The 20492-nt window shown below is 50.8% G+C and overlaps 1 protein-coding gene and 1 long non-coding RNA gene across 7 annotated transcripts in view; one reads left to right on the top strand and one right to left on the bottom strand.

The window, feature by feature from the left end:
* LOC117079512 overlaps nucleotides 1–16513 on the bottom strand; it is a 45202-nt gene extending 28689 nt beyond the window's left edge. The window contains exons 1-2 of one of the 3 annotated variants that reach the window (XR_004435481.1): nucleotides 16395–16513; nucleotides 15773–15840 (exon numbers count right to left, since the gene is read on the bottom strand). This is a non-coding gene — a long non-coding RNA (uncharacterized LOC117079512). Of the gene's footprint in view, nucleotides 1–2978; nucleotides 3019–15772; nucleotides 15841–16318; nucleotides 16375–16394 lie in introns of those variants that run through there. The other 2 variants (XR_004435482.1, XR_004435483.1) reach the window with 2 other exon arrangements.
* On the top strand, nucleotides 15864–18972 carry COMMD5 (COMM domain containing 5). 4 transcript variants are annotated; one of them, XM_033203475.1, is made up of 3 exons: nucleotides 16454–16567; nucleotides 16959–17090; nucleotides 18091–18972. In XM_033203475.1, the coding sequence occupies exon 3, from the start codon at nucleotides 18148–18150 to the stop codon at nucleotides 18820–18822; it is 675 nt and encodes a 224-aa protein (XP_033059366.1). In that variant the 5' UTR covers nucleotides 16454–16567; nucleotides 16959–17090; nucleotides 18091–18147; the 3' UTR covers nucleotides 18823–18972. The 4 variants fall into 4 exon arrangements, with proteins under 4 accessions (XP_033059368.1, XP_033059365.1, XP_033059366.1 ...); XM_033203476.1 differs by having other exon boundaries at nucleotides 16491–16567; nucleotides 17010–17090; XM_033203477.1 differs by lacking the exons at nucleotides 16454–16567; nucleotides 16959–17090 and adding an exon at nucleotides 15864–16219.
* Nucleotides 18973–20492: the final 1520 nt, after the last annotated feature.

Here is a 20492-nt window from a genome sequence, read left to right as displayed (position 1 = left end):
GGGACTACAGGCGCCCTCCACCCACCACTCCCGGATAATTTTTTGTATTTTTAGTAGAGACGGGTTTTCACCGTGTTATCCAGGATGGTCTTGATCTCTTGACCTCATGATCTGCCTGCCTCGGCCTCCCAAAGTGCTAGGATTACAGGCGTGAGCCCCCGCACCCGGTCCGGCCATCATTTTCTTTCATCACCTTGTCCACTGAACTTAGGAGCAACCAACCAGCTTCATCATGTTCCTTGGTTCTCCACATATAGTCAAAGGTATTATGTATAGAGTTACCAAACTCTTTGCCTCTCATGAGCCGTGAATCAGGAGCATGAAATGCATTTATTTTGCATAACTCTCTAAACAGTTTATGCCAAGGACTATCAGTGTTCTCCACGCTATTAGAAGTAGAGTCCTTAACATTTTGGGGTTCAATCATATTAACCAGCCAAATCCAGAAACCCCAAAACCAACAAAAGAACTCCATCCTTAATATTTTGTTCTTCCAGAACCACTCCTGGTACCAAAATCTGTATTAGTCAGAGTTCTCTAGAGGGACAGAACTAATGGAATAGATATATAAAGGGGAGTATTAACTTACACAATCACAAGTTCCCACAATAGGCTGTCTGCAAGCTTGAGGAGTAAGGAGAGCCTGTCCGAGTCTCAAAACTGAAGAACCTGGAGTCAGATGTTGGAGGGCAGGAAGCATCCAGCATGGCAGAAAGATGTAGGCTGGGAGGCTAGGCCAGTCTTGGCTTTTCACATTTCTCCAGTATTAACCATCACACCTATAAATTTCCCCAGCCTGTAAGCAGCTGTGGGCTCTGGAATTAAGCTTATCCCCCATCTCTACAGGTTTTTGCAATATACCTGTGTTGTTCTTGAGCTGCAATCTCTCTCTGTCTCTCTCTCTGTCTCTCTCTCTCTCTCTCTCTCTCTCTGTGTGTGTGTGTGTGTGTGTGTGTGTGTGTGTGTGTGTGTGATTCTTTAACCCTCGCCTTCCCTTCAAAACCTAACATTTTGATGCCAAAACCCAGAATGGGGATTGGGTTCTAAATGAGTAAATCTTTTCTTGCAACTGGAAAGCAGCAAGCAGCAAAAACCAGACCCAGGCCTGCTTCCAGATCCTGAGTGGACTCCCTATTCCCAGCCCTGTTCCTTTATTCTCTCTTCTTCTCTGGTCCTGGGCTGACTTCCAGATCCTGATCAAACTCTTCATCCTCTTTTTCCTTTCTTCTCCTTTCCAGGCAGCTCCAGCAAGTATCAATCCCATTGCTGGATATCACATCCAATACCCATCTCCAATTAGTGGGTGAGTCTCCCTTTTTTTCCTTTCTGGATTCCTCTCATATTTCAGGGGGTTCACCAGAAAATTCCAGCACTGGGTAAGAGGTCTCCCTGGTCACCAGGTGACTGTGGCCTGCCCTCTGAGGGGACGCCATCAGAACGCTCACCACTCTGGCCACTGCAGCCTCTGGGGGACTGCAAAGAGCTGTAGGGACGCCCTGGCTCTCCTATGTCCCTTCTCCCAGGAGGAATCGGGGAACTCACTCCCCTCCAGGGTATTCACTTCCCTCTGGGGTACTTCCATCCTCTAAATTTCTCACCCTCTGGCCAGCAGTATGGGGCAAGACTCCTGAAAACCTCCTCAAGACACCACTCTTGGATGTTTCATCCAGAACCTCCAAGCCCAGGGCTTGGCAAACTCCATTAAAACTGAATGCCTTGCTGGTCGAGCGCAGTGACTCATGCCTGTAATCTCAGCACTTTGGGAGGCCAAGGTGGGCCGATCACAAGGTCAGGAATTCGAGACCAGCCTGGCCAATATGGTGAAACCCTGTCTCTACTAAAAATACAAAAATTAGCCAGGTATGGTGGCAGGCGCCTGTAATCCCAGCTACTTGGGAGGCTAAGGCAGGAGAATCGCTTGAACCCAGGAGGTGGAGCTTGCAGTGAGCCGAGATTGTACCACTGCACTCCAGCCTGGGCAACAGAGCGAGACTCAGTCTCAAAACAAAAACAAAAAACTGAACACCTTACTTTCCTCTGTAATTTCCTCTGTACTTTCCCCTGTAATGTTGCCTAGTCCCCAAGTAAACTGGACAATAATAGTCAATACCAAAAACCAAAACATTCAATTTCCAAATCTAACATAATCTAAAAGACTTCCTCCAGCAAAATCATAAATGATCTGAGGTGCTTTGCTTATCTGTGTTCCTGGCTCACTCTCTGCTAATCCCATTCACCTTTTCAAATCTTCCTCCTCAACAGAAAACCCGCAAAAATGCCTCCTCCTCCAGAGGAGCCTTATTCATCTAATTTCAACCTGGCTAACAAACTAGGCACATGCCCAGCCCCCTTCCACCAAAAACCAGGCACATAGCCAAAGGCCCTCCAAAGTTCTCCCTTTGCAGGAGGTCACAGGGACCAAAGGCATAATCTGAGTTCAACTTCTCTCAGCTTAAAAAGAGACTCAGCTCCTTTTGCACAGATCCCACCTCCTTCCTCAAAGAATTTCTGTATGTCACTCAATTTCATGACCTTATCTGGCATGTCATATATGTCATCCTCTCCTGTACCCTCACCCCTGAGGACAGGGAATGCATCTGGATAGCTGCCCAGACCCACATAGACACCCTCCACCAACAAGATGCTGCTCATAACCCAGTATGGATCCTAACTATCCCTGGAACTGACCCCAGTTGGGATTATCAGGCAACTTCTGCAGACAGATAGAAATAAGGCTATATGATATGCCTCCTAGCTGGCATAAATAAAGCCATTCCTGGCCAGGCATGGTGGCTCATGCCTATAATCCCAGCACTTTGGGAGGCCAAGGCAGGCAGATCACCTGAGGTCAGGAGTTCAAGACCAGCCTGACCAACATAGAGAAACTCCATCTGTACTTTAAAAAAAAAAAAAAAAAAAAAAAAATAGCCAGGCATGGTGGCGCATGCCTGTATAAAGGGGATTAAGTATTAACTTACACAATCATAAGGTCCCACAATAGGCGGTCTGCAAGCTTGATGAGCAAGGAGAGCCAGTCCGAGTCTCAGCTAGTTGGGAGGCAGAGGTTGTGGTGAGCCAAGATCATGCCATTGCACTCCAGCCTGGGCAACAAGAGCGAAACTCTGTCCAAAAATAAATAAAGCCATTCCTGCTCTTTTCTTCTGCCTTTCAGAGGCCATACCTAAATATGCCACACCTAAATATGTCACCTTGAACCCTAATGCCAATAAGGGAAGAATCTACCTCCATTTATACTTCATTTTCCAGTCAGCCCCAGACATTCTAATGAAACTTTAAAAACTGGAGAATAGCCCTCAAACCTCCCAAAGAGACTTAATCAAAGTGGCCTTTAAGGTCTTTAACAATAGAGAGGAAAAGTTAAAAAGAGACCAGGCTAAATGCCAGATGCTGGCAGCTGCCATTCAACAGAGTTCCCAACATGTACAGAAATCCTCAACCCTACAACAAACTCCACCAGAAGCCTATTTTAAGTGCAGCCAACAGAGTCACTGGGCAAAGACCTACTCTCAAAACCTTGCCCCATCTGTGGCATCAAGGAACACTGGAAGTGGGACTGTGTTCAGCAAAGCTCCTCATCTGCTTCACCACCTGTAACTGAAGTCTGATGGGGCCAGGGGTCCGCCACCCCAGTTGCCATCACCACCTCGGAACCCAGGGTCAGTCTCTGGTAAGCCCATGTCTTTCCAATTGGATACAGGGACTAGTTACTCTGTTTTTTTTTTTTTTTTTTCTGAGACAGAGTCTTGCTCTGCCGCCCAGGCTGGAGTGCAGTGGCCGGATCTCAGCTCACTGCAAGATCCGCCTCCCGGGTTTTACGCCATTCTCCTGCCTCAGCCTCCCGAGTAGCTGGGACTACAGGCGCCCGCCTCGACACCAGGCTAGTTTTTTGTATTTTTTAGTAGAGACGGGGTTTCACCGTATTAGCCAGGATGGTCTCAATCTCCTGACCTCGTGATCCGCCTGTCTCGGCCTCCCAAAGTGCTGGGATTACAGGCTTGAGCCACCGCGACCGGCCCTCTGTTTTATTAGAATATTCCAGACCCCTTTTCAGTTCTTCTATCTCTATTGTGGGAGTTGATGGAATCCCCTCTAGGCACAAACAGACTGGTCCTGTATTACGCAACCTATTCAACACCCCCTTCACCCACTCCTTCCTGGTTATCCCTCAGTGCCCTGCTCCTGTCTTGGGGCGGGACATACTAAGTAAATCCCAGGCCTCCATACAATCTGCCTCCTGCAATTCCGCTCCTTTTATTTTACTCTGCCGTTCAGACACTTCCCTCTCCCCCTCATTCTCATTATCCAGCCTCTTGCCTTCTGTTAATCCTGAAATTTGGAACATTTTTAAACCCACAATAGCCACACATCACATCCCGGGTAAATAACCCTCCAAAACCACTCTGTTTTCCATCATCAGTCTCAATATCCCCTAACCCAGGCAGCCTCAGGGGCCTCAAACCTATTATCTGTAAACTTTTTTTTTTTTTTTTTTTTTTTTTTGAGACGGAGTCTCGCTCTGCTGCCCGGGCTGGAGTGCAGTGACCCGATCTCAGCTCACTGCAAGCTCCGCCTCCCGGATTTACGCCATTCTCCTGCCTCAGCCTCCCAAGTAGCTGGGACTACAGGCGCCCGCCACGTCGCCCGGCTAGTTTTTTGTATTTTTTAGTAGAGACGGGGTTTCACCGTGTTAGCCAGGATGGTCTCGATATCCTGACCTCGTGATCCACCCGTCTCGGCCTCCCAAAGTGCTGGGATTACAGGCTTGAGCCACCGCGCCCGGCCTATCTGTAAACTTTTACAAGCTCAAATTCTCAAGATCCTACCACTTGGTCCAGGATCTCTGAGTTGTTAACCAGGTGGTAATACCAATGCATCCAACACTCCACTCTCATTCCACATATGCCACTCTCCCATAGTCACTCTTCTACCACACACTTCTCTGTATTGGATTTAAAGGACACCTTTTTCACTATTCCCTTAAATTCGGCTTCCCAAAGTATTTTTGCTTTCACTTGGTCAGATCCTAATACCCACACGTCCACCCAACTAACGTGGACCATACTCCCACCAGGGTTCTGGGACAGCCCCCACCGATTCAGACAGGCCCTCACCAAGTACCTAGCTGAACTTCCCGTTGCTCCTAGCACCCTCCCCCAATAAGTCAATGACCTACTTCCCTGTAGCCCCTCCCTTAACCTGTCTGTCCAACACACCACTCAGCGTTTAGACTTCCTCCATAGGTAAAGATATTGGGTCTCACCAGCAAAGTCTCAGGTAGACCAAACCCAGGTCACTCACCCAAACCCAGGTCACTCACCTGAGTTCTAACCTCAAATTCTTAGGCCATCCCAACCCAACAAAAGGAGCTAATTCAAGACATTGCCCCTTCCCACACAAAGAAGGACCTCCTCTCCTTCTTGGGCCTCATGGGATACTTCCGGCTGTGGATTCCCAACTTCTGTTTGCTGGCCAAGCTGCTCTACATGGCCTCATGTGGGCCCAGCCTTGAGCCTCCAAACCCAGCTTGTCCCGTCAATTCACACTTTAAAAAAACTAAAAAATACCCTTTCGATGGCCCCAGAACAGGGACTGCCCAACCCCCCAAGCCCATTACTCTGTGTGTTCATTCTGATAAGGGCTTGCTCTTAAACTTTTTGCCAAACACAAGCCATGACGTGCCTCTCAAAACAACCAGACTCTCGTCCAGGGCTGGCCACCCTGCCTAAAAATCTTGGGTGGGCCACACTGCTGGCCTTGGAGGCAGCTCAGAAACTCACTCTACCAACACATCATAACCTACGGGACCTCAGGAGCCATCAATCTCTTCTATCCCTCCCACCATCCTGCTTACAGCAGGTATACACCTTATTCATAGGAAACCATCTAATCACGTTCCAGAAAGGCAAAGCTCTCAACCCTCCCACCCTCCTCCCTGTAAACACCTCTGACTCTGAGCTGTCTCACTCCTCCCTGGACCTCTTAGGCTCCCTCCCCTCCCCCTTCCAAGACATTTCAGAAGCCCCTTTGCAGGGAACAACTACATGGTTCATTAACGGAAGCTCTTTAAAGAAGCCATGTCCAGCATCTGGTTACAACATCATTGCCAAAATAAACTCCTAGAATCCAATGCTCTCTCCCACTATACTACCTCGCAACAGGCAGAACTACCTCTCAACAGATAGGGATAGATGACCTAACCAGGGCCCTTACCCTAACAAAGGGAAAGAGGGTTAACATTTACACTGATTCCTGGCCCAGCATGGTGGGTCACACTTGTAATCCCAGCACTTTGGGAGGCCAAGGTGGGCAGATCACGATGTCAGGAGTTTGAGACCAGCCTGGCCAACATGGTGAAACCCCATCTCCACTGAAAATACAAAAATTAGCCTAGCATGGTGGTGGGCACCTGTAGTCCCAGCTACTTGGGAGGCTGAGGCAGAATTGCTTGAACCTGGGAGGCAGAGGTTGCAGTGAGCCAAGATTGTGCCACTGTACTCCAGCCTAGGCAGCAGAGCGAGACTCCGTTACAGGAAAAAAAAAAAAAAAATTACACCAATTCCAAATATGCATACCGCATCCTACATTCTCACACCTTAATCTGGCAGGAAAGGAGTTTTCTAGCTAAAAGGAACCCCCATAGTAAATGGCAAACACACACAAGCTGGTGGAGGCAGCTAAACTACCACTGCAGGCCACTATCATCCACTGTAAGGGACACCAAAAGGCTACAAATGCCGTAACCAAGGGAAATTTTTTAGCAAATTAGGTAGCCCGGCAGGCAGCCCTTAAACCCCATCATTATTGCCCAGTTTTTCCAGCATATACCCTGTATATACCCAGGAGGAACAAACCTCACTTGTCCTGCCATTCAGGAAAAAATGGTTCTACCTCAGTGCTAAAATTGTCTTGGCCAAGTTTTAAAAACCTCCTGGGCCGGGCATGGTGGCTCACGCCTGTAATCCCAGCACTTTGGGAGGCTGAGGCAGGTGTAAACAAGGTCAGGAGTTCAAAACCAGCCTGGCCAACATGGTGAAACCCCATCTCTACTAAGAATGCAAAAATTAGCCAGGCGTGGTGGCATGCGCCTGTAATCCCTGTACTTAGGAGAGTGAGGCAGAGAACTGCTTGAACCTGGGAGGCGGAGTTTGCATTGAGCCAAGATGGCGCCACTGCACTCCAGTCTGGGTGACAGAGCAAGACTCTGTCTCCAAAAGAAAAAAAAAAAAAAACCTTCTGTACTTTTATATGTGCACAACCATTTCCATGCTGGTTGCCTCCCTCTACTTCAGCTCTTAAAAACGTATACATTCTCCCACCATGGGCACCAATCTCAAAGATATCACTAAGGCATGTTCCCTTTGCACTCAAACTTCCCCTCAAGATGCCATCAGATCACCCCCTTTCCCCACCCGCCAGGCCCGAGGACACCTGCCAGGACAGGACTGGCAAATCGCCTTCACCCGTATGCTCCCTGTAAAATAAGTCCAAAAGCTTCTGACAATAGTAGATTGTATGGATGGATAGAGGCTTTTCCTACCACCACTACTACTACTGAAAAAGCAAACTGTCACTTCTATTCTCCTCACCCATTTTGTCCCCCGGTTTGGACTCCCCTCTTTCATCCAGGCAGACAGCAGGCCAACATTTGTCTCACAGGTTAACCAACAGCTGGTAAAGACTCTAAACATTAAATGGGCCTTCCGTATTCCTTATTGCCCCCAATCTTCAGGTACGATTGAATGAGCCAATGCCCTTCTAAAACAACAGTTATCCAAACTCTCCCTGGAGGTTAAAATGGCCTAAACTTCACTTCTCCTCATGCCTTTATAAGCCATTCCTCACAAGCCCCTCAGCCTAAGCCCATTTGATCATATGTATGGACGCCCCTTTATCCTCCAAAATCTCCCTGTATCTCCCCACCCTCCTGCATGGGATACTTGGCCAGCATTACACCTCTCTCACCATCTAACACACAGTACACAAATGCTTACTTGCCCCTGCCTGAAAGTCCATCCTCAAAACACTCCTTCCTGTCCCTACAACCAGTGGGGACTGGGTCTGGATCACAGACTCCTCCTCCCCTCTCCTACCTAAGTGGACAAGTCCTCACCAGGTTATTCTAGCTACTCCCACAGCAGCAAAGCTAACCCGCTTTCCACACTGGATACACCATTCCAAACTAAGAAAAGCTCCAGATCCACATCCAGAAGTTTTCTCCCCCTGCAAAAAATATTCTTCCCCCCTCACAGGACCAACCTCACTGCGCTTAACAAGAGTTGCAGAAGTTGCCTATCCAGAAGGCCCTGGTCCATAACACTCTCCGCCTCCAATTTCCAATCTTTTATCTCATACCTTGTTTCAGATCTCTCCCTCCCCACGTCCCTGGATACTCCACTCGAATTCCTCACATCAATCCAGGAGCTATGGCTACAGGGCACCTTTCAGAATTTCACTCCTACTCAAATCACCTTTTTTCATTTTGTCCTTTGTGGATATGCTAAATCCTCACCCCCAACCTCTGGCAACCAGGCCCCCTTCGTCAGCCTCACACATTGCTCTTAAATCAGTCACACTCCCCTCTTTCTTCCAACTGTTAAATTTGTTTGTCCACACAAATCCAGCAGTTCACAGCCCTTCCTGTTAACCTAAGTACAGAAACTTGGTCCAAAATAAACCTGCATCTCACCTACTCTGCCAATTCATTCCCAAAACCTGTTTATAATCTTGTTTGGCTGAACACCTTTCCCCGTAGTCCATCAAATCCACCCACACCGTCATACACAGGGCTGTTACCCTCCTTTGCCTCGTAACCTCTAAACATGTTACAAGCTGGATTCCATAAAACACCTCTTACCAACCCCTCCCCTCTCTGCCAGCACCGCTCGCTCTCCATGTATCCAACTTAAGGGCGCTCCCTGGAAAAAATGCACACACAATTCCCTCAGCTGCAACCTATATATCCTTCTGCCCTACCTGTACTGCAATAGCCATTTGTTAATGATAACCTATTTCTCTCTCTCTCTGAAACTCAACAGCCTTCACCTCCTCCCCCAGCAACATCCCTTATCTGGCCTTCACAGGGCTTACCCTTGTTAACAGCTATTCAACCTGGAAAAACAAAAAGTTGGAACAAAACATTTGTTCAGGGTTCACCCCCCATCTTCTCACAGCTCGCTATCTTCCTTTACAACTTTAGCCTGCCAAACCCCTCCCCACCTTTTCTTTCTTTATGAAACAAACTTATCTTTGCCTGGTGGCAGCTGGGTTACAAACATACACCCTGGTGTTTCAATCTCCAAACATTAACATTTTGCCTAACAACCAAACCATGCAGGCTCTCCCTATTTCCTCCTCCTCTGAGCACAAGCACGCTAAGCTGGCTCTACATCTCCTTCCTCTGGTAACAAGATTAAGCCTCTCTGTCGCACGTGGCACCAGAATGGCAGGTCGGGTGTGTCAGCCTCAGCTGCCTTTTACATATATAAAAATCTCTGCAGTCCTCTATAATACCTAGAGGACATGCCTACTTCCATCACAAGCCTCCAAAGGCAAGTAGGTTCCCCTGTGGGAGTTGTTCTCCAGAACCAAAGGACTGCAGACCTGTCAGCCACTGAGAAGGGGTGCACATGTGTGGCTCTCCAAGAAGGCTGTTTAAATGTTCATGAATACGGCACTGTTCGAGACAGCCCACAGGCTCCAAGACAGGGCTGCAGAAATCCAACATCAAGCCACTAACTCTTGGAGGCAGGGGTTGTCCCTCCTAATGTGGATACCCTGGGTAACCTCTTCTTAGGCCCCTAATTTTCTTCCTCCTAACAGTTGGCCTGTGTGTACTCATCTTCATATCCCACTTTACCTCCCGAAGGCTGAACTCCCTTGTCGAGGCAGCCACCCAGAAAGACACTGATATGATCCTACTCCGCCAAGTCCAGTATCAGCGCCTCCAGGAAAGCCACTCTAAAGTCAGACACCCACTGCTTCAAGACCCAAACCCTGATTACAGCACCCCTATTCAGCAGGAAGCAGCCAGATAATCAACAACCACCCTCTTCCCTTTATATAAAAGTAGGTGGCCAGGTGCCGTGGCTCACACCTGTAATCCCAGCACTTTGGGAGGCTGAGGCAGGCAGATCACTTGAGGTCAGGAGTTTGAGACTAGCCTGGCCAACATGGTGAAACCCCATCTCTACTAAAAATACAAAAATTAGCTGGGTGTGGTGGCGCACACCTGTAGTCCCAGCTACTCAGGAGCCTGAGGCAGGAGAATCACTTGAACCCAGGAGGCAGAGGCTGCAGTAAGCTGAGATCGCACCACTGCACTCCAGCCTGGGTGACAGAGTGAGACTGTCAAAAAAAATAAAAATAAAAAATAAAGCATAAAGCAAGAATGTTAGTCCAACTTGCACCATTTTGTATGTCCCCACCATTTTGCAGACCTTGTTCAAAATGAAACATTCCACGGGGGTTTGGGTGGTGAGAAACAGCCTGCCTCTTATATTCTGCTGGGAGAAAGTGCATGGGAGGAAGTGCAAGGAACACCACATTCTGCCGGAACAAGGGCCAGAACCGCCTCATCCTGAGAACATGTTATCAACATTTTCCCAGGAAGCAGGCCATGCCCCCCAGCCCCGACCCCTCCCACGCAGGCCTATAAATTGCCGCAGCCTGTAAGTAGCAACGGGCTCTGGCACAAAGCTCGTCTCCCATCTCCACAGGTTTTTGCAACATACCTGTGTTGCTGTTAAGCCGCCCTCTCTGTGTGTGTGTGTGTGTCATTCTTTAACCCTCACCTTCCCTTCAAAACCTAACATCACCCAGGCTGGAGTGCAGTGGTGCAATCTCAGGTCATCGCAAACTCCACCTCCTAGGCTCAAGCAATCCTCTGCCGCAGTCTCCCGAGTAGCTGGGAATACAGGCATGTGCCACCATGCCTGGCTAATTTTTTATATTTTTTGTAGACACAGGGTTTTGCCATGTTGCTTGGGCTGGTCTCAAACTCCAGGACTCAAGCCATCCTCCTGCCTCAGCCTCCCAAAGTGCTGGGATTTCAGGTGTAAGCCACTACACCCAGCCAGTTCTAATTCTTATCAATTCAGAAAACCCTGGTTCCCATGGTCTTTCTTCCTGAAAAGAAACTCAGAAGGAAGTGGTTAGTTGGATTAGCTATAGTCCTCATCACTGGAATTGGTCTCAGGGCTGAAATGTTCTCTTCTTTTCTGTTCATTACTCATCTAAAATTACAACTATCAACACAGCAGACCTGGTGGGTCCCTGGGTTTGAGAAGCTCAAACATCCTTGCAGCAGCTGTAGCTTATTCAGTGGGATCCTTGTTGTGTGCTCCTGGGGCACTGGACCTCCAACCCTACAAAGTCCAGAACCATGTAGAGAGGAAACACAAAATCTCCCAGTAGGTTATGGGAGAATTTGGGTGAGTTGGGCCACTCCTGCTTCAAATCTGTTTCCCAGACTCATGTGTTCTTTCTGTTGGGAACACAGTACCATAAAAAGTATCCAAATTAATGTATGGCATCCCAAAGGACGGTGCCATCCTTTCAGAGCATCTTCTCCATGCTGCTGCTTCAGCTGAGCCTCTAGAAGGCCAGTGCAGAGTTGCGTGAGGCTGGCTGCTACAATACAGGTACCAGTGGGTCCCACTAGGATGCTGCTGTGTGAGGATTCATGCCTCTGAATGAAACAACCTAAGCCCCAGGCAGTGGTGTGGGCTGAGGCTCTGTAGGAAAGGTCAGCTAGTACCTGAAATAGGCATCCATCCGTGTGAGAACAAACGGCCAGCCTTTCCAGGATAGAAAGGGCATGATGGCGTCCACTCTGTTATGGACAATTTGGACATCCAGAGGTGGCAGCTGCCAGACAGGCCCTGGTAAGGGAGTTCATGCTCCTCCTCCTGCCTCGGCCTCCCAATGTGCTGGAATTACAGGCATGAACCACTGCGCCCAGCAACATGAGACCCAGGGTGAAGGAGGTCTTCCATATGGAATCTTCATTTTTGTCACCAGGGTCACCCCTTTCACGCTCCAGAGTGGCTGGCGGTGAGGACTGGTGTCCACTGGCAAGTGATTTTGTCTGCTTGGCTGCTCAGTGCCTCATGTGCTGGATGCCTTGCTGGGCACTGATATGTGCAAACACCTTCCCACTCTGTGCCCTCCTGTGTGTTCACCACTGCCTCAACCCAGACCTGGTCTGCAGGCTCCTTTTCCTTCTGGCCCCCACAGAAGGTGGGGACACAAGGCCACTGCCCAGAAGTCTGGGCATTCTCATCTCAGGCCACTTCTGTTTGCAGACATGGGGTGGCTGGGCATGCTGCCTGCAGTTCTGCCCACTGGGAAGGTTTTCCTTCCCACCCTTGAGAGTGGCAGTAATACAGGTGCTGCTGTCCATTTCACGTGTGCCCATCCATCTACAAATCTGAGATGAGCCCATCCATCTACAAATCACCCTCCATCAGCCACGCAGGAACCCGCTGCAGCTATAGACTTGAGCTGCATGTCACGTGTGCCATGTGCAGCCATAGGCTTGAGCTGAGGGAGGCATGTGGGCTGGGCTGCCTGCTCCCTCAGCTCACTCTGGTGCTCTGGCCCTGCGTGGATGTCATCCTGGCCATGCCATTGCCACATTCTGATGGATGCTGCTGGGCTGCCTGACTTCGTGCCTGGGGAGGCCTGACAGAGCTCAGCTCATACTGGAAGCGTGTGTGGATGCAGGGCCATTTGGGGTCCAATAGACAAGTGTTCTATTCTCTGCTGCAGGTGGTGCAGCCTTGCTCCGGGATCCGGCCATCCTTGCACCTTTCAAATGCCTGCATCATTGTCCCTTGCACAGACTCCCTTCTGCTGAGACATTTTCCCAGGTCACAAGGGAAAGCTTAGCAGTGGAGCCTCACCTTGTGCCAGGGACTGTCAGTGCCTCACCTCCTAACCAGAACAGCACCTTCTTCACCTGCAGATGGTGGGTGGGCCAGTTCCAAATGTCCATCTGATCACTGGTTTTCTCAAGCTGCTTCAGGCTCATTTGTGTTGGTCCGGGTCCTCCAAAAAGAAGACCTCAAGATAGGATTAAGGATGCAAACGTCTTGTTCAGAGAAATGCCTGGGATAGAAAATAGTGAGGTAACCAGGAAGACGGATGGGCCATCAGATGGCTTCAAGCTTGACACCCAGTGGAGAGAAGTTTGGGTGGAAGTGTCTCGGGCAGCTGTGCAGTGATGTCTTCCCACCACAGCTGACAGTTGGAGAATGGCATTAGTTTATGCATTAGTGGTTTTATCTTAGATCATTTGGCCAGGGTGCTGTTTGCCTGGTTTGTCTCTTGTGAAGTTACCTTATTCCCTTTTGTAATTAATAATAATTACATTGCATGGTGATGTTTTGACACTGTGTAAATATCCTGAGCCTCAGGCCCTGGAGACACCTGGCTTTCGCAGGTGTTGGTGCTTCTTGCCCGAGTTACCACCAAGGTGTCTGCTGTGGCTGACTGAGGATGCCACAGGTTCTTTGGCGTCCCTCCCGTTGAGAGCAGGAGCAATGTCTTCTTGAATCTGGGCAGGCTCTATCACTGCTTTGACCAAGAGAATGATGATAATTTGAGAAACATTTTCCATAATGACTGCATATAAACATTAAACTTCAGGGTCCTGAAAGTCCAGGGGATGGAAAGGCTGTTCTAGATTGAAGGAGACAAGAAATAGGACAAGTGGGTGCAACTCGTGACCCTCAGCCGAGTCCTCATGCTCTGAGGGATTGCTCCACAGTGAGCAGGTCACACAAACCTACCCCCAAAGGCTGAGGGAGCTGAGAGGCTGAAAAAAGAGGCTGACAAATGCAGTTTCTCAGAAAGAAACATTTAATAGAGACTTATGAACAGAAGTAGTATCTCGGGCAGCCACAAGACAGTGGATCCCTGCACCTGCCCTCCAGAAAGCATCCTTTATATAGCAAGATTTTTGGTAAAAACGTGCAGCTGGTGATGCCTCAGACTTTCTTGCAAAATTCCTGACTGCTGGGGAAGTTAGATAAGCATCTTTCTGAGGGGTTATCAATGCTACAGGCCTTGTGTGAGGACCTTGGTATGCAGGAGTCTAACATCGGCCACCACAGTGATTTTGCTTCAAGATGACACCACTCTTGCCAGGTAACAGGGTATTTTCCTTCAGAGACATTGCAGGGACACCTGGTGACCCTTGAATGGGGGTCTCTGGGAAGGTGCACTATTCATGCAACCTTTTAGCTAAGCTTGAAATTGTTTCAAGCTAAATTAACTTACAAATGTTGATCATAGTAAGGAAGGAGACCACCACTTCTCATGCTGCCCTCCTCTCCCCGTGTCTTAGTTTAAAAGGAGAAGAGGGAGAAAACAAAAGAAGGAAACAGAAGATAAATAGCGAGATGACCTTGGCACCATCACCCAGCCCTGGTGGTTAAAAATAATATAATAATAATATCAACCTCTAACCTGAACTGCTTGTGTTATCTGTAAATTCCAGACATTGCATAAGAAAGCACTGTAAAACTTTCTGTTCTGTTGATGCATGTAGCCCCCAGTCACGTTCTCCACGCTTGCCCGATCTATCATAATAACCCTTTCATGTGGACCCTTTAGAGTTGTAAGCTCTTAAAAGGGCCAATAATTTCTTTTTCAAGGAGCTTGGCTCTTCAGACACAAGTCTGCCAAAGCTCCCGGCCCAATAAAACCTCGTCCTTCTTTAACCTGGTGTCTGAGAACTTCTGTCTGCAGCTCGTCCTGCTACAATAGGATGAGAGTTATCCAGGCACTCTGGCCTTTGGGTGGGAACTGTCTCCAAAACTCACCCCCAGGTTCCTGGCTCTCCTCACTTCGGAGGGGGTGGGTCTGCCATGTAACCACTGCCCTGACCTCACAAATGATAGCACTTCACCTTTTTGCTTCACATATTTTAAAGGGAAATAACACTTTACAGACGTAGTCTCTTTCTAAACTTCCCAGATCCATTCCCTTTAAACAATCCTCCCTCAGCATGGTTTTTAGACTTGATTTGTTTTGTTTTGTTTTAGAAATGGAGTCTTGCCATGTTCCCCAGGCTGGTCTCAAATTCCTGGACTCAAGGGGTCTTCACTCTGCCTCTCAAGTAGCTGGGACTATAGGCTGCCCTCACCTCCTGCTGTGAGGCCAGTTCCTAACAGGCCACTGAACTGTAGTGGTCCATAGCCTGAGGGTTGGGGACCCCTGCTACAGGTGCACACCACCACACCTGGCTTTTTAAATTTTTTATAAAAATGAAGCCGTGATATGTCGCCCAGGCTGGTAAAGTGGTTCTCCCACCTAGTCCTCATAAAGTACTGGGATTATAGGCATGAGCCACCACACCCAGTCTCCACTCCTATTTGTTATTGAACACTATTCCATTGTATGGCAGATGTGGTTTGCATCTGTGTCCCTGCCCGAATCTCATGCTGAAAGGTAATCCCCAGTGCTGGAGGTGGGGCCTGGTGGGAGGTGATCGGATCGTGGGGGTGGCTTTTCAGGAATGGTTCACTGCCATACTCTTAAGTTATGTGCTCATGATAGAGTTCTCCTGAGATCTGGCTGCCCGCCTCGGCCTCCCAAAGTGCTGGGATTACAGGCGTGAGCCACCACGCCCAGCCTGTCATTTTTGTTATAACCCTTCTAATGGTATGAAATGGCACCTCCCTGTGGCTTCAATTCACATTTCTCTAATAGCCAATGATGCTGAAGGCTTCACGTACCCATTACTCACTTTGTATCTTCTTGATGTCCACTCAAATCTTCTGCCCATTTAATTAGGTTGCTTCCCTTCTTTTCAGTCTTAAAAAAAAAAAAAATTTATTGGGCTATAATTCACATACTATATAAATTCACCCATTTTATACAATTCAATGATTTTGGCACATTATTTTTCACTATAGTAAAATAAATGTTAAACAAACGTATGGGAGGCCATTGTTTCGGACCAAGCTCCTGCACTAGGGCCCAACAGAGCAGCCCAAGGCGGAACGGAGTCACCCGAGCCGGCCGCCACCCGACCTGAGGGGAAACGGGGCAGCTCTCAAAACCCTGGAGGCGCAGACCTCGCACGCGGGCCAGGGACGCCCGCGCGGCTCCGCTCCGCGCTGATCCGCAAGGTCCCGCCGTTCCCCGCCGCCCACCCGGAGCCGACGAAAGCCAGCGAGCGCCTCAGCCTCAGGTGAGTGGAATTCTGACCCCGACCACGGGAGGCGTCTGCCGCTTTACCCTCCTCTGCGCGAGCGGGGAGGGAGACGCGGGCCCAGGCTGCAGTTTCTACCTCAGAAACGGAAACAAAACACCGCCTTCTGTCTAGAACTAGGCCTGGGACCCCGAGGCGGCGACTCCTGACTCACCCGGGCGGGGAGGGGGCGGGGCCTGGCGAGGTCTCGGCTCCGCCCCTCGGGCCAGCGGACCACAGTGGGGCGGTCCTTGCTGCTTTCCTAGAGCGACCCGGAAGTGGCCCTCCGGGCGCTTCCGGGGACGAGGCCCGCTTTTGGCTGCATCAGCTGGGGATTGCTGGAGCCAGGTGCTGGGGGCCACGCGGACCGCGGGAGCGTTGGGTGGAGTCGGGTGGAGTCTCCCTCCCCGGCTGGGGGTGCGGGCCTAGGAAAGGCTGCTTCGCCGCTGTGTCCGGGGAGCTCTCCATACTGCGGGGTTTTTCCGCGGAGGGGCGCCTGCCAGTAGGTTGGCCCCGAACCGTGGGGGCGGCGACGGGCGCTCAACTCTGTGCACCAAGGCCCCCGTGCCCCCATCAGAACCGCGGGTACGGAGTTGGGGTGCGAACCTGGCCTGCCAAGCCGCGTGACCGGAAGCGGGCAGCTCGGAGGCCTTCCCGGATGGCCCTTTGGAGTAGGAAGGCGCTGCTGGTGCTGGCGGGGCGGTGAAGGAGTTGGCAGTGGGTGGTCCTTGACTTTCAGGGAGAATGGGGGCGCCGTGAAGCCCCTGAGGAGCTCCCTGGATTCCCCCAGCGCTGTGCAGTGGCCTGACAAGTGCCTTGAGGACAGCAGCTGTGCCCCGCCGAGCTCTGCCCCAGCCCCTGTTGTGCTGAGGTGAGCAGGTGCTTGTGCTGCTGCGCTCCCCCATCAGGTGCCTGGCACCCTCTTTAGATGCGGCACTTGCCTCTGTTGCCACCCGTTGCTCAGCGCCTCCAGCCCGGGGGTTGAGGGCTGTGGTGGAAACCGCTGGGACTTCTGAATAGACAGGTCTAGGCTCCAGTCCTTGATTTTGGCAGCTGTGTTTACAGCTTTGATTTCTTTTTACTTTTCTTTTCTTTCTCCCTCCCTCTCTCCTCTCCTTCCCTTTCTTCCGTGCTTCCTTCCTCACAGCATCTCGCTGTGTTGTCCAGGCTGGTGTGCAGTGGCTCGATTTCGCCTCACTGCAGCCATGACCCAAGGGATCCTCTGTCCTCAGCTTTCTGAGTAGCTGGGACTACAGACGTGCACCACCACGCCTGGCTGGTTTTTTAAATTTTTTGTAGAAACGGGGCCTTGCTATGATGCCCAGGTTTGTCTCCAACTCCTGGGCTCAAGCAGTCCGCTGGCCTCACCCTCACAAAGTGCTGAGATTTCAGGCTGGAGCCACTGCACCTGGCCTTGAGTCTTATCTCCCTGTCAGGTAGGAATGGTATTTCTTCTTGCCTGCTGTTGTGAAGGATTCAAGGTTGAATAGTTAAATGGTCTCAGTGTGGTCCGTGGCGCCAGCTGCCCATGTCCCTATGTTCCCTGGACCTTTCCCCTAGTTCATTCTTTCATCTGTTAACTTATTTGGAGAACTTGTGCTGTTTCCTGGTCCTCCTCCCTGCTCCGCGACTTCTCTGCCAATTCCTGCTTGCCCTTCATGCCTTAGATGTCACTTCTTCTGGGAGGCCTCCACTCCTCCTGGGACTGTCATGGACCCCTCTGCCACCTGCTCCCAGGGCCACCTCGCCAGCACTGACTGTCATTGGTAGTTCACACTGTCAGCATCCTGATGATGGGGACCATATCAACCCTCACTCGCTGGCCCAAAGGATGTGAGAGTCACTGGTCTTCTCCCCCTGCCCCACTCTAGGCATCTGCATCTGGGACCGACCTCCTGGGCTGGCTGATCAAGGAGGAAGCAGCAACAATGTCTGCCGTGGGGGCTGCAGCTCCGTACTTGCATCATCCTGGTGATAGTCACAGTGGCCGAGTGAGTTTCTTGGGGGCCCAGCTTCCTCCAGAGGTGGCAGCAATGGCCCGGCTACTAGGGGACCTAGACAGGAGCACGTTCAGAAAGTTGCTGAAGCTTGTGGTCAGCAGCCTGCAGGGGGAGGACTGCCGAGAGGCTGTGCAGCGTCTTCGGGTCAGCGCCGACCTGCCGGAGGAGCGGCTGGGTGTCCTGTTGGCAGGCATGCACACGCTGCTCCAGCAAGCCCTCCGTCTGCCCCCTGCCAGCCTGAAGCCTGACACCTTCAGGGACCAGCTCCAGGAGCTCTGCATCCCCCAAGACCTGGTCGGGGACTTGGCCAGCGTGGTATTTGGGAGCCAGCGGCCCCTCCTTGATTCCGTGGCCCAGCAGCAGGGGGCCTGGCTGCCCCATGTTGCTGACTTTCGGTGGCGGGTGGATGTAGCAATCTCCACCAGTGCCCTGGCTCGCTCCCTGCAGCCCAGCGTCCTGATGCAGCTGAAGCTTTCAGATGGGTCAGCATACCGCTTCGAGGTCCCCACAGCCAAATTCCAGGAGCTGCGGTACAGCGTGGCTCTGGTCCTAAAGGAGATGGCAGATCTGGAGAAGCGGTGTGAGCGCAGACTGCAGGACTGACCCCTCACTTGGCCAGTCCCAGTCAGGTCAGGCTTGGACAGGCACCTGAGATGGTGGCAAAGTGCAGCTGACTCTCCCCGGACAGCTCTGTCCTTGCCATGAGGCAGGCTCTTAAGTGAGAGTGTTTGAACATAATTATGTAGTCTTCTGCTTTTTTTTTTTTTTTTTTTTTTGAGACGGAGTTTCGCTCTGTCGCCCAGGCTGGAGTGCAGTGGCCGGATCTCAGCTCACTGCAAGCTCCGCCTCCCGGGTTTACGCCATTCTCCTGCCTCAGCCTCCCGAGTAGCTGGGACTACAGGCGCCCGCCACCTCGCCCAGCTAGTTTTCTGTATTTTTTAGTAGAGACGGGGTTTCACCGTGTTAGCCAGGATGGTCTCGATCTCCTGACCTCGTGATCCGCCCGTCTCGGCCTCCCAAAGTGCTGGGATTACAGGCTTGAGCCACCACGCCCGGCTTGTAGTCTTCTGTTTAATTGAAAAAGAGAGCTATGCCTTTTTTTCTTTTTTGGAAGTAAAGCAGCTGTAAACATGTTTCTCTAGGTGGGTGTTAAGCTCACACCCTCCCTTTCCCTGTACATTTGTCTTTGCTGCTGGGCGTGGCTATGTGGCCAGGTTGAGGCCCTTTGTAGACACCATACAGTTGCTCAGCCTGGCCCCATGTAGCCAGGTGCTTTTGTAGATCTTGTATTTTAGGTTGGGCATTTTCATTCTTCTGCCTTAAATCCCTGACCCCACAGAGCTGACATTCTAGTGGGGCTGAGGGGAGGGGAAACATTGTAAAATAAATAATAAAAATTTACTGGAATAGCTCATCAGAGGATGGGATGGGATGCAGCAAATAGGGTGGGGTCTGTGTGCTGATGGGGTGACCTTCCTTGAGGGTGTGACATCTGAGCGAGGACTTGAAGGAGCAAGGGGCACAGCGCTCTGAGAGGGGCAGCACAAGGTAAGGAGGACGGTGCACAGGCGGCCAGCGTGGGGAGGCCTAATGTGCTTAAGGCCTACCTGGCTGCAGCCAAGTAGGTGGTGATCATTGAGGGGAGGTGATGTTGGGGAGGGTACAGAAGTCAGGGCCCTAGGGCCTTTTAAAGACTTTGGCTCAATTCTGAGTGACAGAGGAGCCCTTTTGAGGGTTTTCAGCAAAGGAGAGACATGATCTGGTGATTGGCTGCTATGTGGAGGGGTGCAAGGGAGGAGGCTAGAGCCTAGCAGAGAGGTTGTCACCAGGGTGGACTTGGTGGCAGGGACCTCTCCCGGGTGCCTCTAGGGCAGGTGTGTGCAGGGGTTGTAGCCAGCTTTGCAGCTTCCAGCATAACTGTGTTCCAGGAGGGGCCTTGGGGCTGTCTTTGCAGAGCCATTTTCGGTCAACTGGGTTCCAGCTGACTGCCCCTGCCTCCATGCAGCACTTCTGGACCATGTTTGGTCTGTTCTCTGCGGAGAAACCTCCCCTTGTCTTTGAGTGCCTGGGGTTGCTTGGCTGTTTGTCTTGTCGCAGTTTTTGGTTTGTCTCCGCCACTAGCCTGGATTTCTTCCTCATCCTCCATGGGCAGTTCTGACATGTCGGGGTGCAGAAGAGTATCTGGGGGCGGGGTCAGCAGACTCTTGGAGGGGCCCAGGTGCCCTCCAAGGCGCATACTTGTGGCTACTGCCATCTAGTCGTTCACTCGACTT

Source organism: Trachypithecus francoisi, unplaced genomic scaffold (assembly GCF_009764315.1).
Source record: "Trachypithecus francoisi isolate TF-2019V2 unplaced genomic scaffold, Tfra_2.0 Lachesis_group7, whole genome shotgun sequence".
Classification (NCBI taxonomy): Eukaryota; Metazoa; Chordata; class Mammalia; order Primates; family Cercopithecidae; genus Trachypithecus; species Trachypithecus francoisi.
This window is presented reverse-complemented; position numbering and strand designations above follow the sequence as displayed.